The sequence below is a fragment of the Geotrypetes seraphini genome, chromosome 6 (genome assembly GCF_902459505.1).
Source record: "Geotrypetes seraphini chromosome 6, aGeoSer1.1, whole genome shotgun sequence".
Taxonomy (NCBI): domain Eukaryota; kingdom Metazoa; phylum Chordata; class Amphibia; order Gymnophiona; family Dermophiidae; genus Geotrypetes; species Geotrypetes seraphini.
In genome coordinates, this window is record NC_047089.1 from 244,534,385 (window position 1) to 244,554,113 (window position 19,729).

At 43.4% G+C, this 19,729-nt stretch overlaps 1 protein-coding gene across 7 annotated transcripts in view; it reads left to right on the forward strand.

Annotated features, from left to right (window-relative positions):
- Positions 1-19,729, forward strand: part of CTPS2 (CTP synthase 2) — a 212,586-nt gene that overhangs the window by 171,345 nt on the left and 21,512 nt on the right. For 6 of the 7 annotated variants that reach the window (XM_033948181.1, XM_033948183.1, XM_033948184.1 and 3 more), the window contains one exon: positions 14,542-14,616. In XM_033948181.1, coding sequence (XP_033804072.1) covers positions 14,542-14,605 — 64 coding nt within the window. In that variant the 3' untranslated portion in view covers positions 14,606-14,616. The remainder of the gene's footprint in view (positions 1-14,541; positions 14,617-19,729) is intronic. The other variant, XM_033948179.1, reaches the window with a different exon arrangement.

The window sequence follows — 19,729 nt, forward strand, 5'->3', positions numbered from 1 at the left end:
CACTGCTTGTGAGACCTGGATCCTGCACAGCTACAACTCGAGGAACTCAGAGAGAGGGGGGACATGATCGAGACGTTCAAATATCTCACGGGCCGTATAGAGGTGGAGGAGGATATCTTCTTTTTCAAAGGCCCCATGGCAACAAGAGGGCATCCGTGGAAAATCAGGGGCGGGAAACTACACGGTGACACCAGGAAATACTTCTTCACCGAGAGGGTGGTTGATCACTGGAATAATCTTCCACTGCAGGTGGTCGAGGCCAGGAGCGTGCCTGATTTTAAGTCAAAATGGGATCGCCACGTGGGATCTCTTCACAGAGAAAGGTAGGGGAGGGTTATTGGGGTGGGCAGACTTGGTGGGTCGTGGCCCTTATCTGCCGTCTATTTCTATGTTTCTAAGGGGAAAATCAAGACAATCTGATAGGATTAATTTGCTCTGAATGCTCATTCAGTCCCTATTATTGCTCGCTCATCCATTAATATTTTTTCCCCAAACTTTGTTGCTGCAGCAGTAAGTTTCATATTGGCTGAGTGGAGTCTGTGCTATGTAATAGATTTGGCATTCTGTGATATAAATGATAAAGTCCTGATGCCGTATTTATAGCCATCAGGTGAAAAATTTTGAGATTTCAGATTAGATATTTATACTACTACACTCCTTCCTCAATATTCGCGGGGGTTAGAGGCAGAGCCAGCCCGCAAATATTGAAAATTCGCAAATAACTTTTGGGCCGGCTTTGACCCACCCCCGCCTCCCTCTTGCCTTCCCTCTGGCATCCCGGACCGTACCTGGTGGTCTAGCGGTCTTTCGGGGCAGGAGAAATCTTCCTAAGCGCCTGCCCCGTGCAGATCACTCATCTCAAAATGGCTGCCGTGAGTTCTTGTAATCTTTCGAGACTACGACGGGAACTCGTGGCAGCCATTTTGAATGAGTGATCTGCACGGGGCAAGAGCGTAGGAAGATTGCGCCTGCCCTGAAAGACCGCCAGACCACCAGGTAAGGTCCAGGGAGGTGGGAGGGAAGTGGGGGTAATGCCGGTTTTAGGAAATTGTTAATAATCGACATTGTGAGTCCTAAAACCGCAAATCAGGAGGGGAAAGTGTACTACTACTATGAATTATTTCTATAGTGCTACCAGATGCACGCAGCACTATACAGAGTCCAAAGAGTAAGAATTTATATATTTATATACCACTTATAGCCTAAGTGGTTTACATTCAAGTACTCAAGCATTTTTTCCTTATCTGTCCCAGTGGGCTCCCATTCTACCTAATGTACTAGGGCAATGGAAGATTAAGTGACTTACCCAGGGTCACATGGAACAGAGTGAGATTTGAACTCACAATCGCAGGGTGCTGACACTGTAGCTCTAACCACTGCACTACACACTTTCACACAGTGTCAGCAAGGGAGGAAGTGGGACCCTTGGATGATGGGGACAGAAAGGGAGTGGTAAAAGAGGAAAAGGAGATAGCTGACAGGCTAAATAAGTTCTTCACAACAGTTTTCACGAGGGAGGACACAACCAACATTCCGGAGCCCGAGGAGATCGTAAAAGGAGAGCAGGATGAAAATCTGGTCCAGCTAGAGGTGAGCAAGGTGGATGTCCTCAGGCAGATAGACAGGCTAAAGAGCGACAAATCGCCAGGTCCGGATGGCATTCACCCAAGGGTACTCAAGGAACGAAGGAACAAAATAGCTGAGCCACTTCGACAAATATGCAACCTATCCCTAAAAACTGGAGAGATTCCGGAAGACTGGAAAATAGCAAATGTCACGCCCATCTTCAAGAAAGGCTCAAGGAGAGACCCAGGAAACTACAGGCCGGTGAGCTTGACCTCGGTCCCGGGAAAGATGATGGAAGCACTGATTAAAGACAGCATCTGGGAACACATTGACAACTATGGGCAGCTAAAGTCGAGCCAGCATGGCTTCTGCAAGGGCAGGTCATGCCTCACAAACTTATTATACTTCTTTGAGGGGGTAACCAGCCAGGTGGATAAAGGGGAATCCATAGAAATCATTTACCTTGACTTCCAAAAAGCCTTCGACAAGGTGCCACACGAAAGACTACTAAGGAAGCTATGGAACCATGGGGTGCAACGGGAGGTCCACCGATGGATCAAAAACTGGCTGGCGGACAGGAAACAGAGGGTTGGAGTAAAGGGACATTACTCAGACTGGCAATGGGTCACAAGCGGGGTTCCACAGGGGTCGGTGCTGGGACCGCTCCTATTAAAATATATTCATTAACGACCTGGAAGCAGGAACAAAATGTGAGGTTATTAAATTTGCGGATGATACCAAACTATATCGCAAGGTCAATAACATGGAGGACTGCGAAGATCTCCAAAAAGATCTGACAACACTAGAAAAATGGGCCAAAAAGTGGCAAATGAGTTTCAACATAGGGAAATGCAAGGTCATGCATATAGGGAAAAACCCCCCCGATGTTCACTTACAAAATGGGGGGATCAGCGCTAGGGGTGAGCGACCTTGAAAGAGACCTGGGAGTGATGGTAGACACAACATTGAAGGCGTCGGCGCAGTGTGCCACGGCCTCAAGGAAAGCAAACAGAATGTTGGGTATCATTAAGAAGGGTATCACGACCAGGACAAAGGAAGTCATCCTGCCACTGTATCGTGCTATGGTGCGCCCGCACCTGGAGTACTGTGTTCAGTTCTGGTCGCCGTACCTCAAGAAGGACATGGAGGTACTTGAGAGGGTCCAGAGAAGAGCAACTAAGCTAATAAAGGGCATGGAGGACCTCTCATATACTGACAGACTGAAAAAGCTAGGGCTTTTCTCCCTGGAAAAGCGGAGACTTAGAGGAGACATGATAGAAACCTTCAAGATCATGAAGGGCATAGAAAAAATAGACAGGGACAGATTTTTCAAATTAAGGGGATCAATAAGTACAAGGGGGCACTCAGAGAAATTGAAAGGGGAGATGTTTAGAACAAACGCCAGGAAGTTCTTTTTCACACAGAGGGTGGTGGATACATGGAACGCGCTACCAGAGGATGTGATAAACAGGAGCACGCTACAGGGGTTCAAAGAAGCTTTGGATAGGTACTTGGAAGACAAAGGGATTGAGGGGTACAGATAAGAGTAAAGGTAGATTATAGGGATGGGATTAGAGGTAAGTTACAAAATTAATCAGGGACCACTGTTCAGGCACTAGGCCTGATGGGCCGCCGCGGGAGCGGACCGCTGAGCAAGATGGACCTCTGGTCTGACTCAGCGGGGGCAACTTCTTATGTTCTTATGCTTGCTTGCTTACTTTACTTACTTACTTTCTTACTTTACTTGCTTGCTTACTTTTACTTGTTTGCTTGCTTACTTTCTTGCTTGCTTACTTTACTTACTTACTGTATTTGCATGCTTACTTTCTTACTCTACTTTACTTTTTTAATCCCTGCTTCTATACTGTTTTAATCTGTATTTAATATATACTTGTACTTTGCCTAGAAATTTATTGATAGGCGATTATATCAAATTTTTATAAAAACTGAAACTTGCTTACTTTACATGCTTGCTTGCTTACTTACTTTACTTGCTTGCTTGCTTACTTACTTTACATGCTTGCTTGTTTACTTTACTTACATACTTGCTTAATTTACTTACTGTACTTGTTTGCTTGCTACTTACTTGCTTAATTTACTTGCTTACCTTCTTGCTTGCTTACTTACATTCTTTACATACTTACTTTACTTAATTGCTTACTTTCTTGCTTGCTTACTTTACTTACTTACTGTACTTGCATGCTTACTTTCATAATTGCATGCTTACTTTCATACTTGCATGCTTACTTTCTTATTTTACTTGCTTCTTTTTTTATTCCTGCTTCTAAATGTATTAACCTTATATGTTTTTCTATCCTATAATTATTGTATTTCTTCCCATCTTCCCTCCATGTTCCTGCTCATTTTTCCACATTGGAAATTTATGTCTTATGCACTTGTTCTTTTGTATTTTATATACTCGTACTGTTTTAACCTGTATTTTATATATGCTTGTACTTTTCCTAGAAATTTATTGATAGGCGATTATATCAAATTTTAATAAAACTTGAAACTTGCTTACTTTACATGCTTGCTTGCTTACTTGCTTTACTTGCTTACTTAGTTCCTTACTTTACTTGCTTGTTTGCTTATTTGCTTTACTTGCTTACTTACTTACTTTACATGCTTGTTTGTTTACTTTACTTACATACTTGCTTACTTTCTTGCTTGCTTACTTTAATTACTTGCTTTCTTTACATACTTACTTTATTTACTTGCTTACTTTCTTAATTGCTGGCTTGCTTACTTACTTTACTTGCTTGCTTACTTGCTTTCTTTACATGCTTACTTTACTTGCTTGCATACTTGTTAACTTACTTACTTACTTTCTTTACATGCTTACTTTACTTGCTTGCATACTTGTTAACTTACTTACTTGCTTTCTTTACATACTTACTTTACTTGTTTGCTTACTTATTTGACTTGCTTGCTTACTTACCTTGCTTGTTTACTTATTTGTTTTCTTTATATACTTACTTTGCTTACTTATTTAACTTGCTTGCTTACTTACCTTGCTTGCTTACTTACTTGCTTTCTTCACATAATTACTTTACATGCTTGCTTACTTATTTAACTTGCTTGCTTACTTGCTTTCTTTACATACTTATTTTACTTGCTTGCTTACTTATTTAACTTGCTTGCTTACTTGCTTTCTTTACATACTTACTTTACTTGCTTGCTTACTTATTTACCTTGCTTGCTTACTTGTTTTCTTTACATACTTACTTTGCTTGCTTGCTTACTTATTTAACTTGCTTGCTTATTTACCTTGCTTGCTTACTTATTTGTTTTCTTTACATACATACTTACTTTACTTGCTTACTTACTTATTTAACTTGCTTGCTTACTTACCTTGCTTGTTTACTTACTTGCTTTCTTTACATGCTTACTTTACTTGTTTACTTACTTAACTTCTTTACATACTTACTTTACATGCTTGCTTACTTTCTTACATACTTGCTTACTTTACTTACTGTACTTGCAAGCTTATTTATTTATTTACTTTCTTACTTTACATATGCTTAATTTACTTGCTTGCTTGCTTACTTTGCTTGATGTAATCACTGTTGGGGTCAAGGATGTAAGACCACAGGGAAGGGGGAGGAAGAGAAGGAGAGATGATGTACCTGTAGTGGGCAGGTGGGAGAGCAGCTGAGAAGTTTTGGGCTTGGGGCTGAATTTTCCAGTGGGCAGACGAGCCCCCTTTGTGTAGGGGTAGAGTTACCAGATTTTCCAAACGGAAAAGCCGGACCCCCCCTAGACCCGCCCCCCCAAGCCTGCCCACTTCTACCCATCCCCGCCCCAGTCCCTCCCCCAGCCCCGCCCCCCTACCACTGTCTGCTCTCATCGGACAGGAGGGCATCCATGCATGCACGGATGCCCTCCTGCCCGACGGTGATTTGTTGGAAGCTTTTCAAAACCCAGACAAACTGCCAGGATTTGAAAAGCCATCCAGACCCCCCCCTCCCCAGGACATGTTTTTAAAAGAAGGACATGTCCGGGAAATCCTATGTAGGGGCCTGGGACGGCTGCCCCTTTTCCCCATTGGTGAAAGCAGCTCTGGATGTACTGACTCCACAGGCCTGCTTTTTTTTGACCAGGATTATCACAGATTTCGTGAGGCTATTTCCCAATACAGCCCCGAATAAACATAAGTGTGTCCTTCCCACCTAGGTGCCATTACCCTCTGCATGCCCACTTTTATGGGTTTTCCCACAGTTGTGTTTTTCCAGTGCATTGTGGCGTGTTAATTGAAGGTGTGTTTCTTTCTTCAGGCGCTCGGCAATCTTAACAGACCTATTTGTGTGGAAAGAGGCCGAGTCGATCAGTCGGTAGTCTCTTTATTTTTTGCAGGTGATTTTTCATTTTAACATTCATATTCCACGTTATCCTTTAATGAGCCGCTTTTGCTTCATTCCTCACAGCGTATGAAAGCTCTCTTTGTTGTGATGAGTGTAAGCCATCATCCCAGTGATGGCCACCATAACAATGGCTTTTTTTTCCCCCTACCTCAAATATTCAAGCAATTTATCTATTCAAATTCCTTTATGTTGTACAAAGTCTGCTATTAGGGCCCCGTGGAATTCTGAAAAGTCTCATTAGCTCTCAGCAAAACTTGGATCAATTTCATCCCGTCTTTTTTTATTTTTATGGCTTTTTCAATGTGCGATGCTTTTATTTATGGGGTCTTGGCTGCCGTAGAACTTACACATCATAAATCATGATGACCGGTTTTTTGGTAAATGTGCCGTCAAAGTTGTATTTCTGAGATTATCCTCTATAATAAAACCCTAAGCGCGCATGCACACTTAGGACGCCGTGCTTTGTGCTTCCCATTTGCAGCACACGGGACAGCTTGCGGCTCGTGTGTGGGCATGAGACGGCTTGCAGCATGTGCGCTGGCTTGGGGCGGCTTGTGGTGCATGCACCGGCTTGGGGCGCGTGCAGTGGATTGAGTGGCGGTTTGTCTCAGCAAAAGCAGGAGTTTGTCGTGCAGGTGCTGCGAGGTGTCCATTGCGAGTAAGAAGTGGAGGGGGAGAGGGAAAGGGGGCTGCTTTGGGGGAGGGGTATGCTGGGGGGGCAGACAGCAATCATGCTGTGCTCTGGGAGGGGGGGAAATAGAAGGGGGCCATGGAGAGACAGGCAGGCATGGCGCAATAGAGAAATACAGGACAAGGGGAGGTAAAACGAAGGGAGAAGGGCTGCTTCTGGACAGGGGGAGCAGGCAAGGGGTGGTGGTGGACAGCCGAGGAAAGAGAGAGACAGAAAGAAAGAAAGACAGACACACACATCTATTCTAGTCCCTTAACATTAATAAATCTAAACTAATTATTTTTCTCTTTAAAGAGGGAATAACTCTTCAGGCACCCTTGAAATTTGAATCCCTCCCAATTAAAGCCGAACCCACTTTAAAGCTACTAGGAGTCACTTTTGACTGTAAATTCTCCTATCACAATCATATTAGTATGGTGGTCCAGAAATGTTTCCACCACCTTAGAATGATACGTTACCTTTCCAAACTATTAGACCCAGCATCCCTGAATACACTAATGCATTCTTTGGTAATTTCTTGTATAAATTATTGTAATGCCCTTTATAAGACGCTGAAGAGAAATGGGGAACAGAGAGTGGGGAGAAGATGCTGGAAGGGAAGAAGACAGAGATGCCAGACTATGGGGAAGAAGATGGGTGCCAGACCAATTTGGAAGGGAGGAGAAAGGGAGAGGCACAGTAACAGAGCAAATGGAAGACACAGAGAGAAGAGAGACAGTGGATGGAAGGAATTGAATGAGAAGATGAGGAAAGCAGAAACCAGACAACAAAGGTAGAAAAAAAAAATTCTATTTCTTTTTCTTTTTTTTTTGCTTCAGGATAAAGTAGTATATTAGTTGTGTTGATAAAAATTTATAAACAAAGCCCTGCCAGCTGAACATCTCTTTCTCCAGTTCAGCAGCCAGAACTTTGATTTATAAGGAAGGAATAAGCTAAATATTGCAGTACTGAGGCTTGTATGGATGCTGCGGGGACGGTGACGGGGCAGTGAAGGGAATGGCGGAGACGGAGCGGTGAAGGGGACGGTGCAGTGACGGGGACAGATTTTTTCCCCCTTGTCATTCTCTAGTGCTCACGTCAAAAGCTTCCCTCTGATTCAGCTTCCTGTTTCCGCTTTTGACTGAGCACCGCGTTGCCGATCTGAAGTTCTGTTGATGCCAGGGGTAGAAGGAGGCCTGTTGCCGATCTTAAGTGTCAACGCGGGGTGGGGGGGGGCGTTGCTGATCTTGTTGCCAAAATCAGAAGGTGAGGAAGGGAGAAAGATGGGCCTGTGGTGGATGGAGAGATTGAGAGAAGGGGGCAGATGATGGAAGTGGGGACAAAGGGGAGAGAGAAGAGGGCAGATGATGGAAGTGGGGAGAAGGGGCAGACGATGAAAGTGGAGAGAAGGGGGAGGGAGAAGGGGCAGACATTGGATGGTAGTGTGGCAGGTAGAGGGGGAGCCTATGCTGGATGGAAGTGCAGATGGGAGAGATAAGGGAGCAAATGCAGGAAGGAAATGGGAGGAGAGAAAGAGGGGAGCAGACGATGGAAGTGGACAGAGAGAGGAAAAGGTACTAGATGGGGTTTTCAAAGAGTGTTCACTCTTTACCAATAGTATGTGCATGTGCAAATTTACCCCCTCCCCCCTATGAAGCTGCGTTACCGGCCACGGCAGTAAAAGCTCCGACGCTCATAGAATTCTTGGTTTGAAGATCATACAGAAGAATTCTTTCCAAAGTCCTTGCAGGAAAAGTGGATGAGAGCTATCAGGGAATTATATTGAGAAATCAAAATTGTTTGAAAACTCTTCTTTCCTACTGAAGTACATAAGTTATTGAACGCCACTCATAACTCTCAATTGTAAAGACGTGTTGCGCTGTAATGTGTTATGTCCCTAGTGTCTAGGATAAAGCCTTTATTAGATTTTTGATCAGGCTCCTTCATCAGGGCCTCCCTTTGATCGATCAATTACATTCTCGCCAGCAGACTTACTTCTGGTCAACTATGAGCCCTTTCATCTGTCTCATCGCGGACATCGCCTTTTGTAATGAAAGGCCGGGACACTGGGGAAGAAAATAATTTTTGGGATTTTGGACACAGCCACACCGTGTTATTGGGCTCGGCAGACACGGTTCCGTTCTCTGATGTTGCTAGAACTAAATCATTCCAAATTGTGTCTTCAACGTAAAAACAACATTTTGTATCTACATGGGAGGTATAGATCCAATCCTTGTCTCCAAAAGCTTGTAGCCTCTTCCAAACTGCAATCCAGCTTCATTGACCTTAAGGAAGGTGGAACCTAGACTACCCATATCTATCGATTTAATAGAGGGCGGGAGATTTAGTTGTGACATTTTACTTTTTGTTGGCATAGTGTTTTGGGGAATATCAGAACACAACTCCTCTGGACAGTCGATCCTTCTTTAAATTTGGGATGGAATGATTTATGATTGGAACAAGAGAGATTCTTTTTCAAAGCGTTAATTGGATGGAGACTTACAAGGGATAATAGGTTATTTAGATCTCCAGAGTACGGCCCGCAATATGATTTTATCCAGCTCGCGAAAGAATTGTGCAGAAATGCACCAAATGGACTAATTTTCCAATGAGAATCCGCAAAAATAAAAATGAGGTGTTGATAGATTTCAAATGCATTAATTAAAATTGTGTTCAAAATATATTGATATTCCATATTATGTTAGTATTATTCACAACTTTATTTAATACTGAATTGTAATTGTATACTTTACGGTATTTCTTCATACTTGTTCGGCCTCGATCAACAGTGTCAATTTGCGGCGTTGTAGGTAGCTCTGGCGCTGTGACTAATCTTTTTTTTTTTTTAACTACAGCCCGCTGAAAAGTGCAGAAGTACCCAACGTGGCTCGCATGGCGAAATGTTTAGAGACCCCTGATTTAGATAAATAAAAAATCCTTCCCGAAATGCTCTAGAATATTTGGGGTTTGGGTGGGTAGGAGAGGAGAGGGATGGGGTATATTTTGAGAAATTAGGATATCAGTAGTTTAAGAAAGTACAGATTCTTTGCTTGTGAGATGTTAAGAAACAGTCAAAGTGTTGTGTTTAAAGTTGTATTGAGATGGAAAATGACCTTAACTTGAAACTGAGGGCTCCTTTTACTAGCGTTTGTAGCACACGCAGGAAATTACCAAGAACTAACGCCAGTTTTTCTGGATGAAGATCTTTGAAGCAGGAGCTCGTTATTCAAATAAATTCCCCTGATGCAACTTGACCCTGAAACAGGGCCTGTCGGGAATACTAAGATTACTTCCAGTGCAATGTTATATTGAAAGAAATCAGCACCAGGAGTTTTTTCACTGCGCTGCGGTGATCTTGCCTACACCAGAGGATACATAAGACAAGTGCGGGTTTTGATTCTATTTAAATTACAGTGGTACCTCGGTTTACGAGTGTACCGGTTTGCGAGTGTTTTGCAAGACGAGCAAAACACTCAGCAAACTTTTGTCTCGTAAACCGAGCACTGCCCCGATAAACGAGCACTCAGCAATGGTGGCCCAAGGGTGAGTACTTGCCTGCGGGTGCTGCACAGCGATTCCAAAGTGGTGCCTTCCTTACCTCGGGGTCCCCATGCGGCTGCCCTCCTGCTTCGTCCTGCAGGACGTTCTTGTACGTGGTGAGCGTGTTGTCGGGGGAGCGGCTTACTTAGGAGAGGAGAGAGAAGTCGCACGCATGCTCATTCAGGATGGCGGCCGGTTTAGATGGGAGCCGGGAGAGCGCTGACGGACGGCAGAGGCATCGCTGAAGCAGGAGGGCAGCCGCATGGGGACCCCGAGGCAAGGAAGGCACCACTTTGGAATCGCTGTGCAGCACCCGCAGGCAGGTACTCACCCCTGGGCCACCATTGCAAACTTCGGTTGTGGAACGAATCTTCTGAGTTTGCATTAAAGCCTATGGGGAACTTTGCTTTGAAAAACGAGCATTTTGGATTACGAGCATGATCCTGGAACGGATTATGCTCATAAACCAAGGTACCACTATATTTTGAAAACTTTAAAAATTTTGATATATATTGAACTTAAATGGAGTTTTTCTTGGACCGAGGATGTGTGATCTATGACAACCTTGCACTTGTCATAGTAGTTTCCGGAGTTTGTTCTCGGGGTCTTTTCTCTGTATTTTTGATACCTGCTCTATTTAAGTCTCTGGGAAGGGGCTATAACTTAAGAATATCTGTTGGTGGCTATACTTTATTTTTTGATATTCTGCTTGTGTTCGAGTATATTTAAATAAGTAACCATACATTTAGCAGAAAAATTTTAGGAAAAAAGTTGCTCCCAGTGATAGTACTCGAGACTTATACTGAAGAAAATGTTTCTGTCTGTATTGGATACAAACATCCGGAAACATTTGTAGTTTCTGCTCACAAAACAAGAAATCTTTTTTCAAGAAATAATTTTTTTAAACAATATTTTTTTACAAGACTCTGAGGCGAAAGTAACCAAGAGTGTGGCACGTTCAGAAATTTCATCCTGAGTTGTTTCGAAAAATAAGGTAACATTTTCCAATGGATCTTTCTTCTGATTAGATCCATCAGGTATACCTCGCTCTTGGCTTTCTGACCCTCTCACTGGAGATGGAAACATCTATTCAAAACAGTAGTATCAGCATCGCTCATTTCTGGAATCTCTTTGAGATATTTTCTAAGTAATATCTCAGGAGAAAGCAGAGAACATTTTGGAAAATTCACTATTCTCAAGTTAGAAGTCCTCATAATTTTCCATAATTTCACATTGCCTTTGCAACCTAGACTATCCTTAATTGCTGAAGTATTAGTTTGCTGTAACAATCCCATCTGAACTTCTGATTTTTTTATGTACATGTCTATTTCATAATAAACAGATTTAAACATATATACTAATGAGCTCCTTGTAATGCATTTGCATAGGGTTCTTGGTGGCTGCTATCGGTAGAAGCCCCGGAGAACATAAGAACATAAGAATTGTCGCTGCTGGGTCAGACCAGTGGTCCATCCTGCCCAGCAGTCCGCTCATGCAGCAGCCCCCAGATCAAAGACCAGTGCTCTAAATGAGTCCAGCCTCACCTGCGAACATCCCAGTTTAGCAGGAACTTGTCCAGCTTAGTCTTGAAACCCCGGAGGATGTTTTCCCCTATAACAGACTCTGGAAGAGTGTTCCAGCTCTCCACCACTCTCTGACTGAAGAAGAACTTCCTTACGTTTGTACGGAATCTGTCCCCTTTCAACTTTAGAGAGTTCCCTCTTGTTCTCCCTACCTTGGACAGTCTGTCTTTATCTATTAAGTCTATTCCCTTCAGTATTTTGAATGTTTGAGCGTAGTATGTGGCGCTTTCTTGCAAGTAAGACTGGTTTTAACCACTCTTATTTTGAGCGTCTGGGCCTGGCTACTTTTCAGGTACATTTTCCTTATGAACGCATGGTAGTTATTTCTTCAGTAAAATATACAGTTCTTTGAACCAGATCAATTGAAAATTCTTCTGAATGCTAAACAGCTCGACCTACTTTTACTGACTCGCACTGAAAGTTAAGATTGGGAGTATTTGGGGCTATATTGAATTTAGATGTAATTTGGCTTTCCTTTATATTTTCTTTTCTTATTTCCCAACTTTGGGGATTTTCTAATTTGGGGGTTCCTCTATATTGTGCATTTTATTCCCTGTAAATTTTTTAATTGATATTTGCTTCATTGGTTGTGCTTTTCTTTATCAAACATTATATGCTTAAAGTATATTGGTAAATTGATAACAATTTTAAAAAAGACCTTACACTTCTCCCTCCGTATTCGCAGTTTCAGCAATCGCGGTTTCGATTATTCGCAGTTTTTAGCATGCTGGCTCCTCCCCCAAAAATACATCAGCTTGAATAGGGAAATCGCTGATGCCAAGCGTTTACAGAGAAAATCGCTGATTCCCGGCACTTTCTTCACCGTGTTTTGCCTCTCCTTCAGGAAAAGGCCAGGTCCCGCACCATGTTATTCACGGTTTTACCATATTCACAATGGTTTTTAATAGAAAACAACAAATAATAAGTTTAACAAATGAGGTAAAAGGAGAATTTGAAAAGATTTATAAAATTCTACTGTAAAACCATCACCACCTGGAGCGGATCCAACTATAAGAGATTTCAACGCCATTTAATTTACTATTGTCCCTGTATAAGATTATTTTGGAATTCAATTTGGACTCAAATAAATTGTCTATTAGAAAACCATGTTGCATTATCCTATGATACTATTCTGTTTGGCATGTCTATGAGGGAAAAAAGTCAGATATCAGCACATAATAACCAACTATTATTAATCTTGACTGGGGTTGCTATTCAGCATATCACCAATAACTGGAAAAATTATACTAATCTCAATTATACATTTTGGTGGAATTCGGTATGCCATATTTTTAAGATGGAAAGAGCAATTGCAATACAGAAAGGGAACTATAATAATTTTATAAAGGTCTGGGGGCCATTGGAACGATATTGTAATGAGTAAACAACATTTTCCTTGGATGTATATATGTACACATAGGGGGGGTGGGGGGGAGTTTTTCTGGAAATTTCACTAAATTATATGTTTATAATTATATTTATGATATAATTGATTATAATATTTGAAAGAAGGTAGGTGGGAGGGGATATAATTTTTATGTTTTTAGAATTATATGAGAATTACAAGTGTTATTACTAATGATATATTCCTGTACACTTGCTGTAAGTTTTCAAAATGAATAAAGAATTAAAAACACAAAAAAACCCAACAAATAACATATGAAAAAGTTATTTGCGGTTTTTCTATATTCGTGGGTCTGTTAATCCCCTATCATAGCGAATACAGAGGGAGAAGTCTATTTTAAGACTAAAAAATTCAGATGAGTTCCAGGTGATGACAAGAAAACTACCTCCACTCTCCCCGCCCCTCTTTCATCCATGTCATCTTCCTCTTTCCCAGTAAGAAAGCTGTGAGTACTCACCGACACATTGGATCTTGTACTTACTGCTACTGCTGTCGCTAACTTGCTGGGAAAGAGGATGTGGATGAAAGAAGGGCGGAGAGTGAAAACAGCTTTGTCTCCATCATCAGGGGTAGGGTTGCCAGATTTTCCAATTGGAAAATCCAGATCCCTAGATCCGCCCCCCCAGTTCCGCCCATCCCTGCCCTGTAATGCTCTAATCCCGCCCCCAATCCTGCCCTAGCCCCACCCGCCGATGCAAATTGAGGAGGCTTTTCAAAACCCGGACAAAGTGTCAGGTTTTGAAAAGCTTTTCCAGACCCCTGGACATGTCCAAAGGAGGACATGATCGGGGAAATCCAGACGTCTGGTAGCCCTAATCAGGGGGTCATGTGAATTTTTAAGTGTTAAAAGCATTTGAAACCTGGCTTCATGCACAGCCTGATTCAGGACTTTTACCTTCTTGAGTGGACTTCTTTGGGTGGTTTTTGGCTGCATCAGATGCACACATCCTTTTCCGGGGGGAAGGGGGGGGTTAGAGGGTGGGAATGGTAGGGGGGAGGGGTGTAGTTTTGTTCTGTTTTCTATAAGTATGTACCAAAGAATATGGGTGAGTTAGTGTTGTTGTGTTTGGGGTTTTCTTGTCATGTTTTTTCTGCTTTTGTACTGCTTTTATATGGCTTAATAAGGTTTAAAACTAAAAAAAAAAAAAAAGGTTTTATTGGATAAAAGTTTGGTTTAGAGATTCTTTGCCAGCTAACCCCCCCCCCCCCCAAACAGATCAAACGTAATAAAACACTGTCTAAAAGCCCAACATGGCCATGTTTTGACCCCTTAAGGGCTGCATCAGGGGCTGAATACAAAACCAGAAGGTGCAAGTTTAGACGTGGACTGAAGCAGAGCTTGCTGTTCACAACAAATCTTTATGGACTGCTCCATTGTAAATGCTTCCCTTACATATTCTTCATTCCTCCCCCCAGTTACAATGATCTTAGTGAAGACAGTTCTTCAGAAAAGGAGAACAATGATCCTGAGCTGACCTGAAGAGCTTGTGAGTAAGTAAGGATTATTATATTATTTACTAGTCTTTAAGCCCGTTACATTAACAGGTGCTAGAATATATGTTTGTCTGTCTTTATTTACTTCTGTCTCTCTCTGCCGCTGTCTTTCTTTCTTTCTGTCTCTCTCCCTGCCCCTGTCTCTTTCTTCTTTTCTTTCTGTCTCCCTCCCTCCCACTATCTCTCTTTCTTTCTATCTGTCTCTCTCCCTGCCCCCTATGCAGCAGCATTTCTCTACCCCCCTCCACTTCCCTGTGCAGTAGTTACATCAGCATTCCCTCCCTCCTCCCTCCATTTCCCTGTGCTGCAGCATTTCCCTCCCACCCCACTTCCCTGTGGTCTCTCTGTCTGTGTTTGTTTTGGTGTTTGTCTCTTTGCCTGCTGTATGTGTGTTTGTTTTTTTTCTGTGGGTGTTAGCCCATTACATAAACGGGTGCTAGAGTAGATGTCTGTCTGTCTGGTTTGTTTGTTTTTTTATTTGTCTCTCTCTCCTTGGACGCTGTCTGTCATTCTTTCTGTCTGTGTTTCTCCCTGGCCCCTGTCTGTCTATCTTTATTTCTAACTCTTCCCTCACATGTGCCCTTTTTTCTGTCTCCTCCCCACTTCTTTCCAACATCTGCTCCCCCTGTCCCTCAGACTTACATTCAGCAGCTGTCCCTCCTCTCCACCACACTTCCATTCAGTGTCTATCTCCCTCTCTCTAACCCTTTTATCTACTGTTCACCCTCTGTCTTGCCTCTTCCATTCACTGCCCTCCATACCTTCCTCCTTACCTCCATGTCCTACCATTCTCTCCCCCTCTGCTCCCTTTCCTCCTTGAATTTCATCGGCCAGCAGCAGCAGCATTCACAATTAATTGCTGTTGCCAGCTTCAGGTCTTCCTCTCTGGCGGGTCCTGTCTTCATGAAAACAGGAAGTAGGCAGAACCCGCCAGAGAGGAAGGCCTGAAGCTGCTGCCCAAAGAAGCCAGGCCTTAACAACAAAGCTTCCTCCAGCGTTGGCAGCCGCGAGAGCCTTCTAGCAAGGTAGGGATACCGCTGGACCACCAGGTTTAAAAAAAAAACAAAAAAAAAACAACTTACCAACGATGGCGGCAATGCTGGGGGGGGGTGGAGGGTTTTAAAAGGTACAGCGACGGCAGTGCTGGGGGGGTTTGAAAAGCCATCGGCCGTGAAGTATGTCGCCTGCATACTTCAGGGCCGACGGCTTTTCAGGACTTTAAAAACTTACCAACGATGGCGGAAGTGCTGGGGAGGGTTTGAAAAGGTGCAGCGGCGGCAGACGCTGCGGCTCCTCTGTCGATCCCCGCCTGGTGCGAGTGTGGTGCTGATTTAATTTTGAATTTGCCATGGCAGCTCCCCTCACCATTGACGCCTTCCTCGGAATCCTTTCAGTAACATAGAAACATAGAAATAGACGGCAGATAAAGGCCCACGGCCCATCTAGTCTGCCCACCTTAATGTCCCTTCCCTACCTTTGCCCTGTGAATAGATCCCATGTGCCGATCCCATTTGGCCTTAAAATCAGGCACGCTGCTGGCCTCAATCACCTGTAGTGGAAGACTATTCCAGCGATCAACCACTCTTTCAGTGAAAAAGAATTTCCTGGTGTCACCTCGTAGTTTCCCGCCCCTGATTTTCAACGGATGCCCTCTTGTTGTCGTGGGACCCTTGAAAAAGAAGTCTATTGTTCATTCCAAGATCCAAGATGCTATGGTGTTGGTAAGGGGTGGGGGTGGGGGGTCAAGCTTTGGGAATAGCTTGACTGGAACCTTGCGGTTTTCTTTACCCAGACTGGGTTTTAAGAAACACTTGAAAACCTATTTGTTTGTTGACGCTTTTGTGCAATGGAGTGCGAATGTGATCAAGATGCGGCTGTGTGCATAGTCGAGGTAAAGATTTGATTTATGCCTTTTGATGTTATTTTATGATACGTAGGTCATATGCGGTATATACATTTTTAAATAAATAAAATATACATAAAAACAGCATAATACGGCGAAACATAGTATTACAAGCAAGGTTAACCTAGTATAACACGATGTGGCAAAAATAGTAAGTAGCATGATGAAACCTAGCATGGTTGACATGGAACGGCAGACAAAGCACGAGAGTGTGGTAAGTTTTTTTTTTTTTTTTAATCTTTATTAATTTTCAAATATTAACAGTATCATACACAGGTATAAGAACATAAGTTAAGTCAAGAAAAGCACATTCAACTTACGGATATTCTAACATTATTCATTTTATCCTCCCCCCCCCCCACCCATCCATTAATTAATCAATAACACAAATATATATATATATATTCTTTCAATAATACAATATTATAAATCCGCCCCCATCCTTCCCTCCCACCCTGGATGTGTAAGGAATAGCACAGAAATTAAAGATAAGAACTACTACAGAGAAGTAATAAAGGATGTCAACGGGCTCCATACATTACTATGCCCTAGCATTTCGACATTCATTCTTTCATACCTAAAACTGGAGCATAGGTTCGCCCACCAAAAAGGAAAATTGAGGCCATCATGATTTTTCCAATTACGTGTTAATCATCTGCATAGCTATCCCAGTCATAATAAGGAAGAGCCGACATTTATAACGAGAGAGTGTGGTAAATTCTGTTCCTGCCCTCACAGGTGGTTGGGCTAGAAGTGCATTTTTTAAACCAGTTCCCCTTGAAAATGGCCAAATCAGAGTTCTTCAAATTCACCAACTGAGCTGCAGACAGCCGCCCCCTGCTAGAAGGCAGCAGCGGCAGCTTTCGCTTGTATAGTAAAAAGGTCTGCAAAAGGAACAAAATGCTCGCTCCAACCCTTCATTGTTCCCTCTTGTCCCTTTGCTTCGGAAACTTTCACTTATTCCAGAACCTGGAGGTGACTGCATGAATGCTTATGAACTTTTCGGTCACAAATACTTCAGAATCCTTTTTCTAAGAGTTACATAAATCCAAGCCATTGTTGCTTGGGGGACTTGGGGAGACGTTTCTTCCTGTTTCCTGTAGCTTCCAACCCATTTCTTGAACCTCTTAAACAGCAGTGCCTCCAGCCTTCACTTTACCCCCAGAGGGGAAAGATTTCCTAATTTCACCCTCTGAACCTCTCATCTAGCTTATCTGTTCCAGTGACTGTCCTTTGTCAGGGGTGATAAAAGTCTGCACCTGTGACATAGCTGGCTCCCCCCCCCCCACCTGTGACTTAGCTGGCTCCCCCCCCCCCCCACACACACACTAGTTTGGGCTCAAGCCCTCTCCACAACCCAGGGTACCTCTTGAATGGATGGCGGGAGTGCCCAATCCCTGCCAGCCAATGAGATTCACTGCTTGAAATTGCTCCAGTGCTGCCTCAGAACGTAAGACTAGCTATACTGGATCAGACCAGTGGCCCATCTAGCCCAGTTTTCTGTTTCCAACAGTGGCCAATCTATATCATAAGTACGTGGAAAAAACCCAAATAGTAGCAACATTTTGTGCTACTGATCCAGGGCATTCAGTGGATTTCTCTATAACTGTCTCAATAGCAGACTATGGACTTTTCCTCCAGGAACTTGTCCAAACCGGCAGGCCCACCTCTTCAGAATGGCAGGCCTTCACAGTGCATCTTGGATTGCATCAGGGAGGAGCCTAAGGTCCTTATTGGCTCAGGTGGCTAAGGCCCCTACCGTAGGAGTGGCTTTAGGCACCTGAGTCAACTGGAGTCTTAGGCCTCCTTCCTAGTGAATTCTGGGATGCACTGGGAGTGTCCTAAGACTTTGATTGGACAGATACCTAAAGTCAGTCCCCCTAAGCTTTTGTGGGGCCACCGTTGGTCCTCTGCTTCCCGGCATCTTGGGTCCCCACCAGTCCTGGGTGCTCTTCACTGGTCCCTCCACCGTTCATCAAGCCTGGGGTACTCTCCTGGTCACTGACTACTTCACTCCTCTGCTGGTTACCAACTCTCTTTGAGGACTCTCCTAGTCCCTCAGGTGCTCTCATTGAGCCATCTGCTGATCATCAAGCCTGAGTACTCTTCAGTCACTCCAAGCTCTACCAGGTAGGCTAGTACAGGGACAGTCTCTCTACTGCACCATGCCCTCTGTCAGTACTGGTTAGCTTCTCTAATGCACTAACTCCCCCTGTCAGCACCGGTTAATACTGATATTGAGGGCTTACTGGGTGTTAGGGCCTAAGCCAGCATTCCTATTCCTCCTATTCCTCCTCCTCCTCCTCCTCCGGATTGTCCAGGCTCCCAATGAAGCTCTTGATGTTCTTAGCTTTCTTTCCTGGAGCTGTTCTTTTAAGCATCCTTTTCCACTCAGGGTGAATAGACAGCTCCCATGTGCCTTTGTAGCTCTTATGCAAATGAGCTCCACACACACCACTGCTCAGGCTCCCTCTGCTGGCCTGTGATAGAAACTTCACCCTGCCACTTACTGTATTCTATACATACAAGGGTATCGTATTCTGTAATGTATGTGTGTAAATTTGCATCCTGCCCAAATTCCGCCCATGTGAAGGACCACTTGCAAAGTACGCACCAGTGAAGATGTGCACAAAAGGGAAAGGAGAAGTCTTATTTTTGTTCTGCATTAACCGCACACCATCGAGTTTGACTTCTGAACGGAGAAGGTTAATACGAAAGGTGTTTGGGGAACTGTGCTGGTGAGCAACTTGTTTTTAATGAACAGAGAGCTGAATGCAGAGATAGATGATCAGAATGCAGAGCGTTTCACTCATCAGGAAGGCTTTCTGCAGAGCAATTAAGGCCTTCCGCTGCCTTAAGTGTGTTGATTCCTCTACAGCAGGGGTAGGGAACTCCGGTCCTCGAGAGCCGTATTCCAGTCGGGTTATCAGGATTTCCCCAATGAATATGCATTGAAAGCAGTTCATGCAAATAGATCTCATGCATGTTCATTGGGGAAATCCTGAAAACCCGACTGGAATACGGCTCTCGAGGACCGGAGTTCCCTACCCCTGCTCTATAGGAACGAAAAAAGACAATTTTATTTTCTAGAAATAATTGATGGCTCTTGGTTTTATTTTATATTAGATGGACTTTGCAGGACATTCCTGTGTCTTTTGTTCTCTCTCTTTTGGCACTATGCCACAGCTGTAAACGGTCAACAAACCA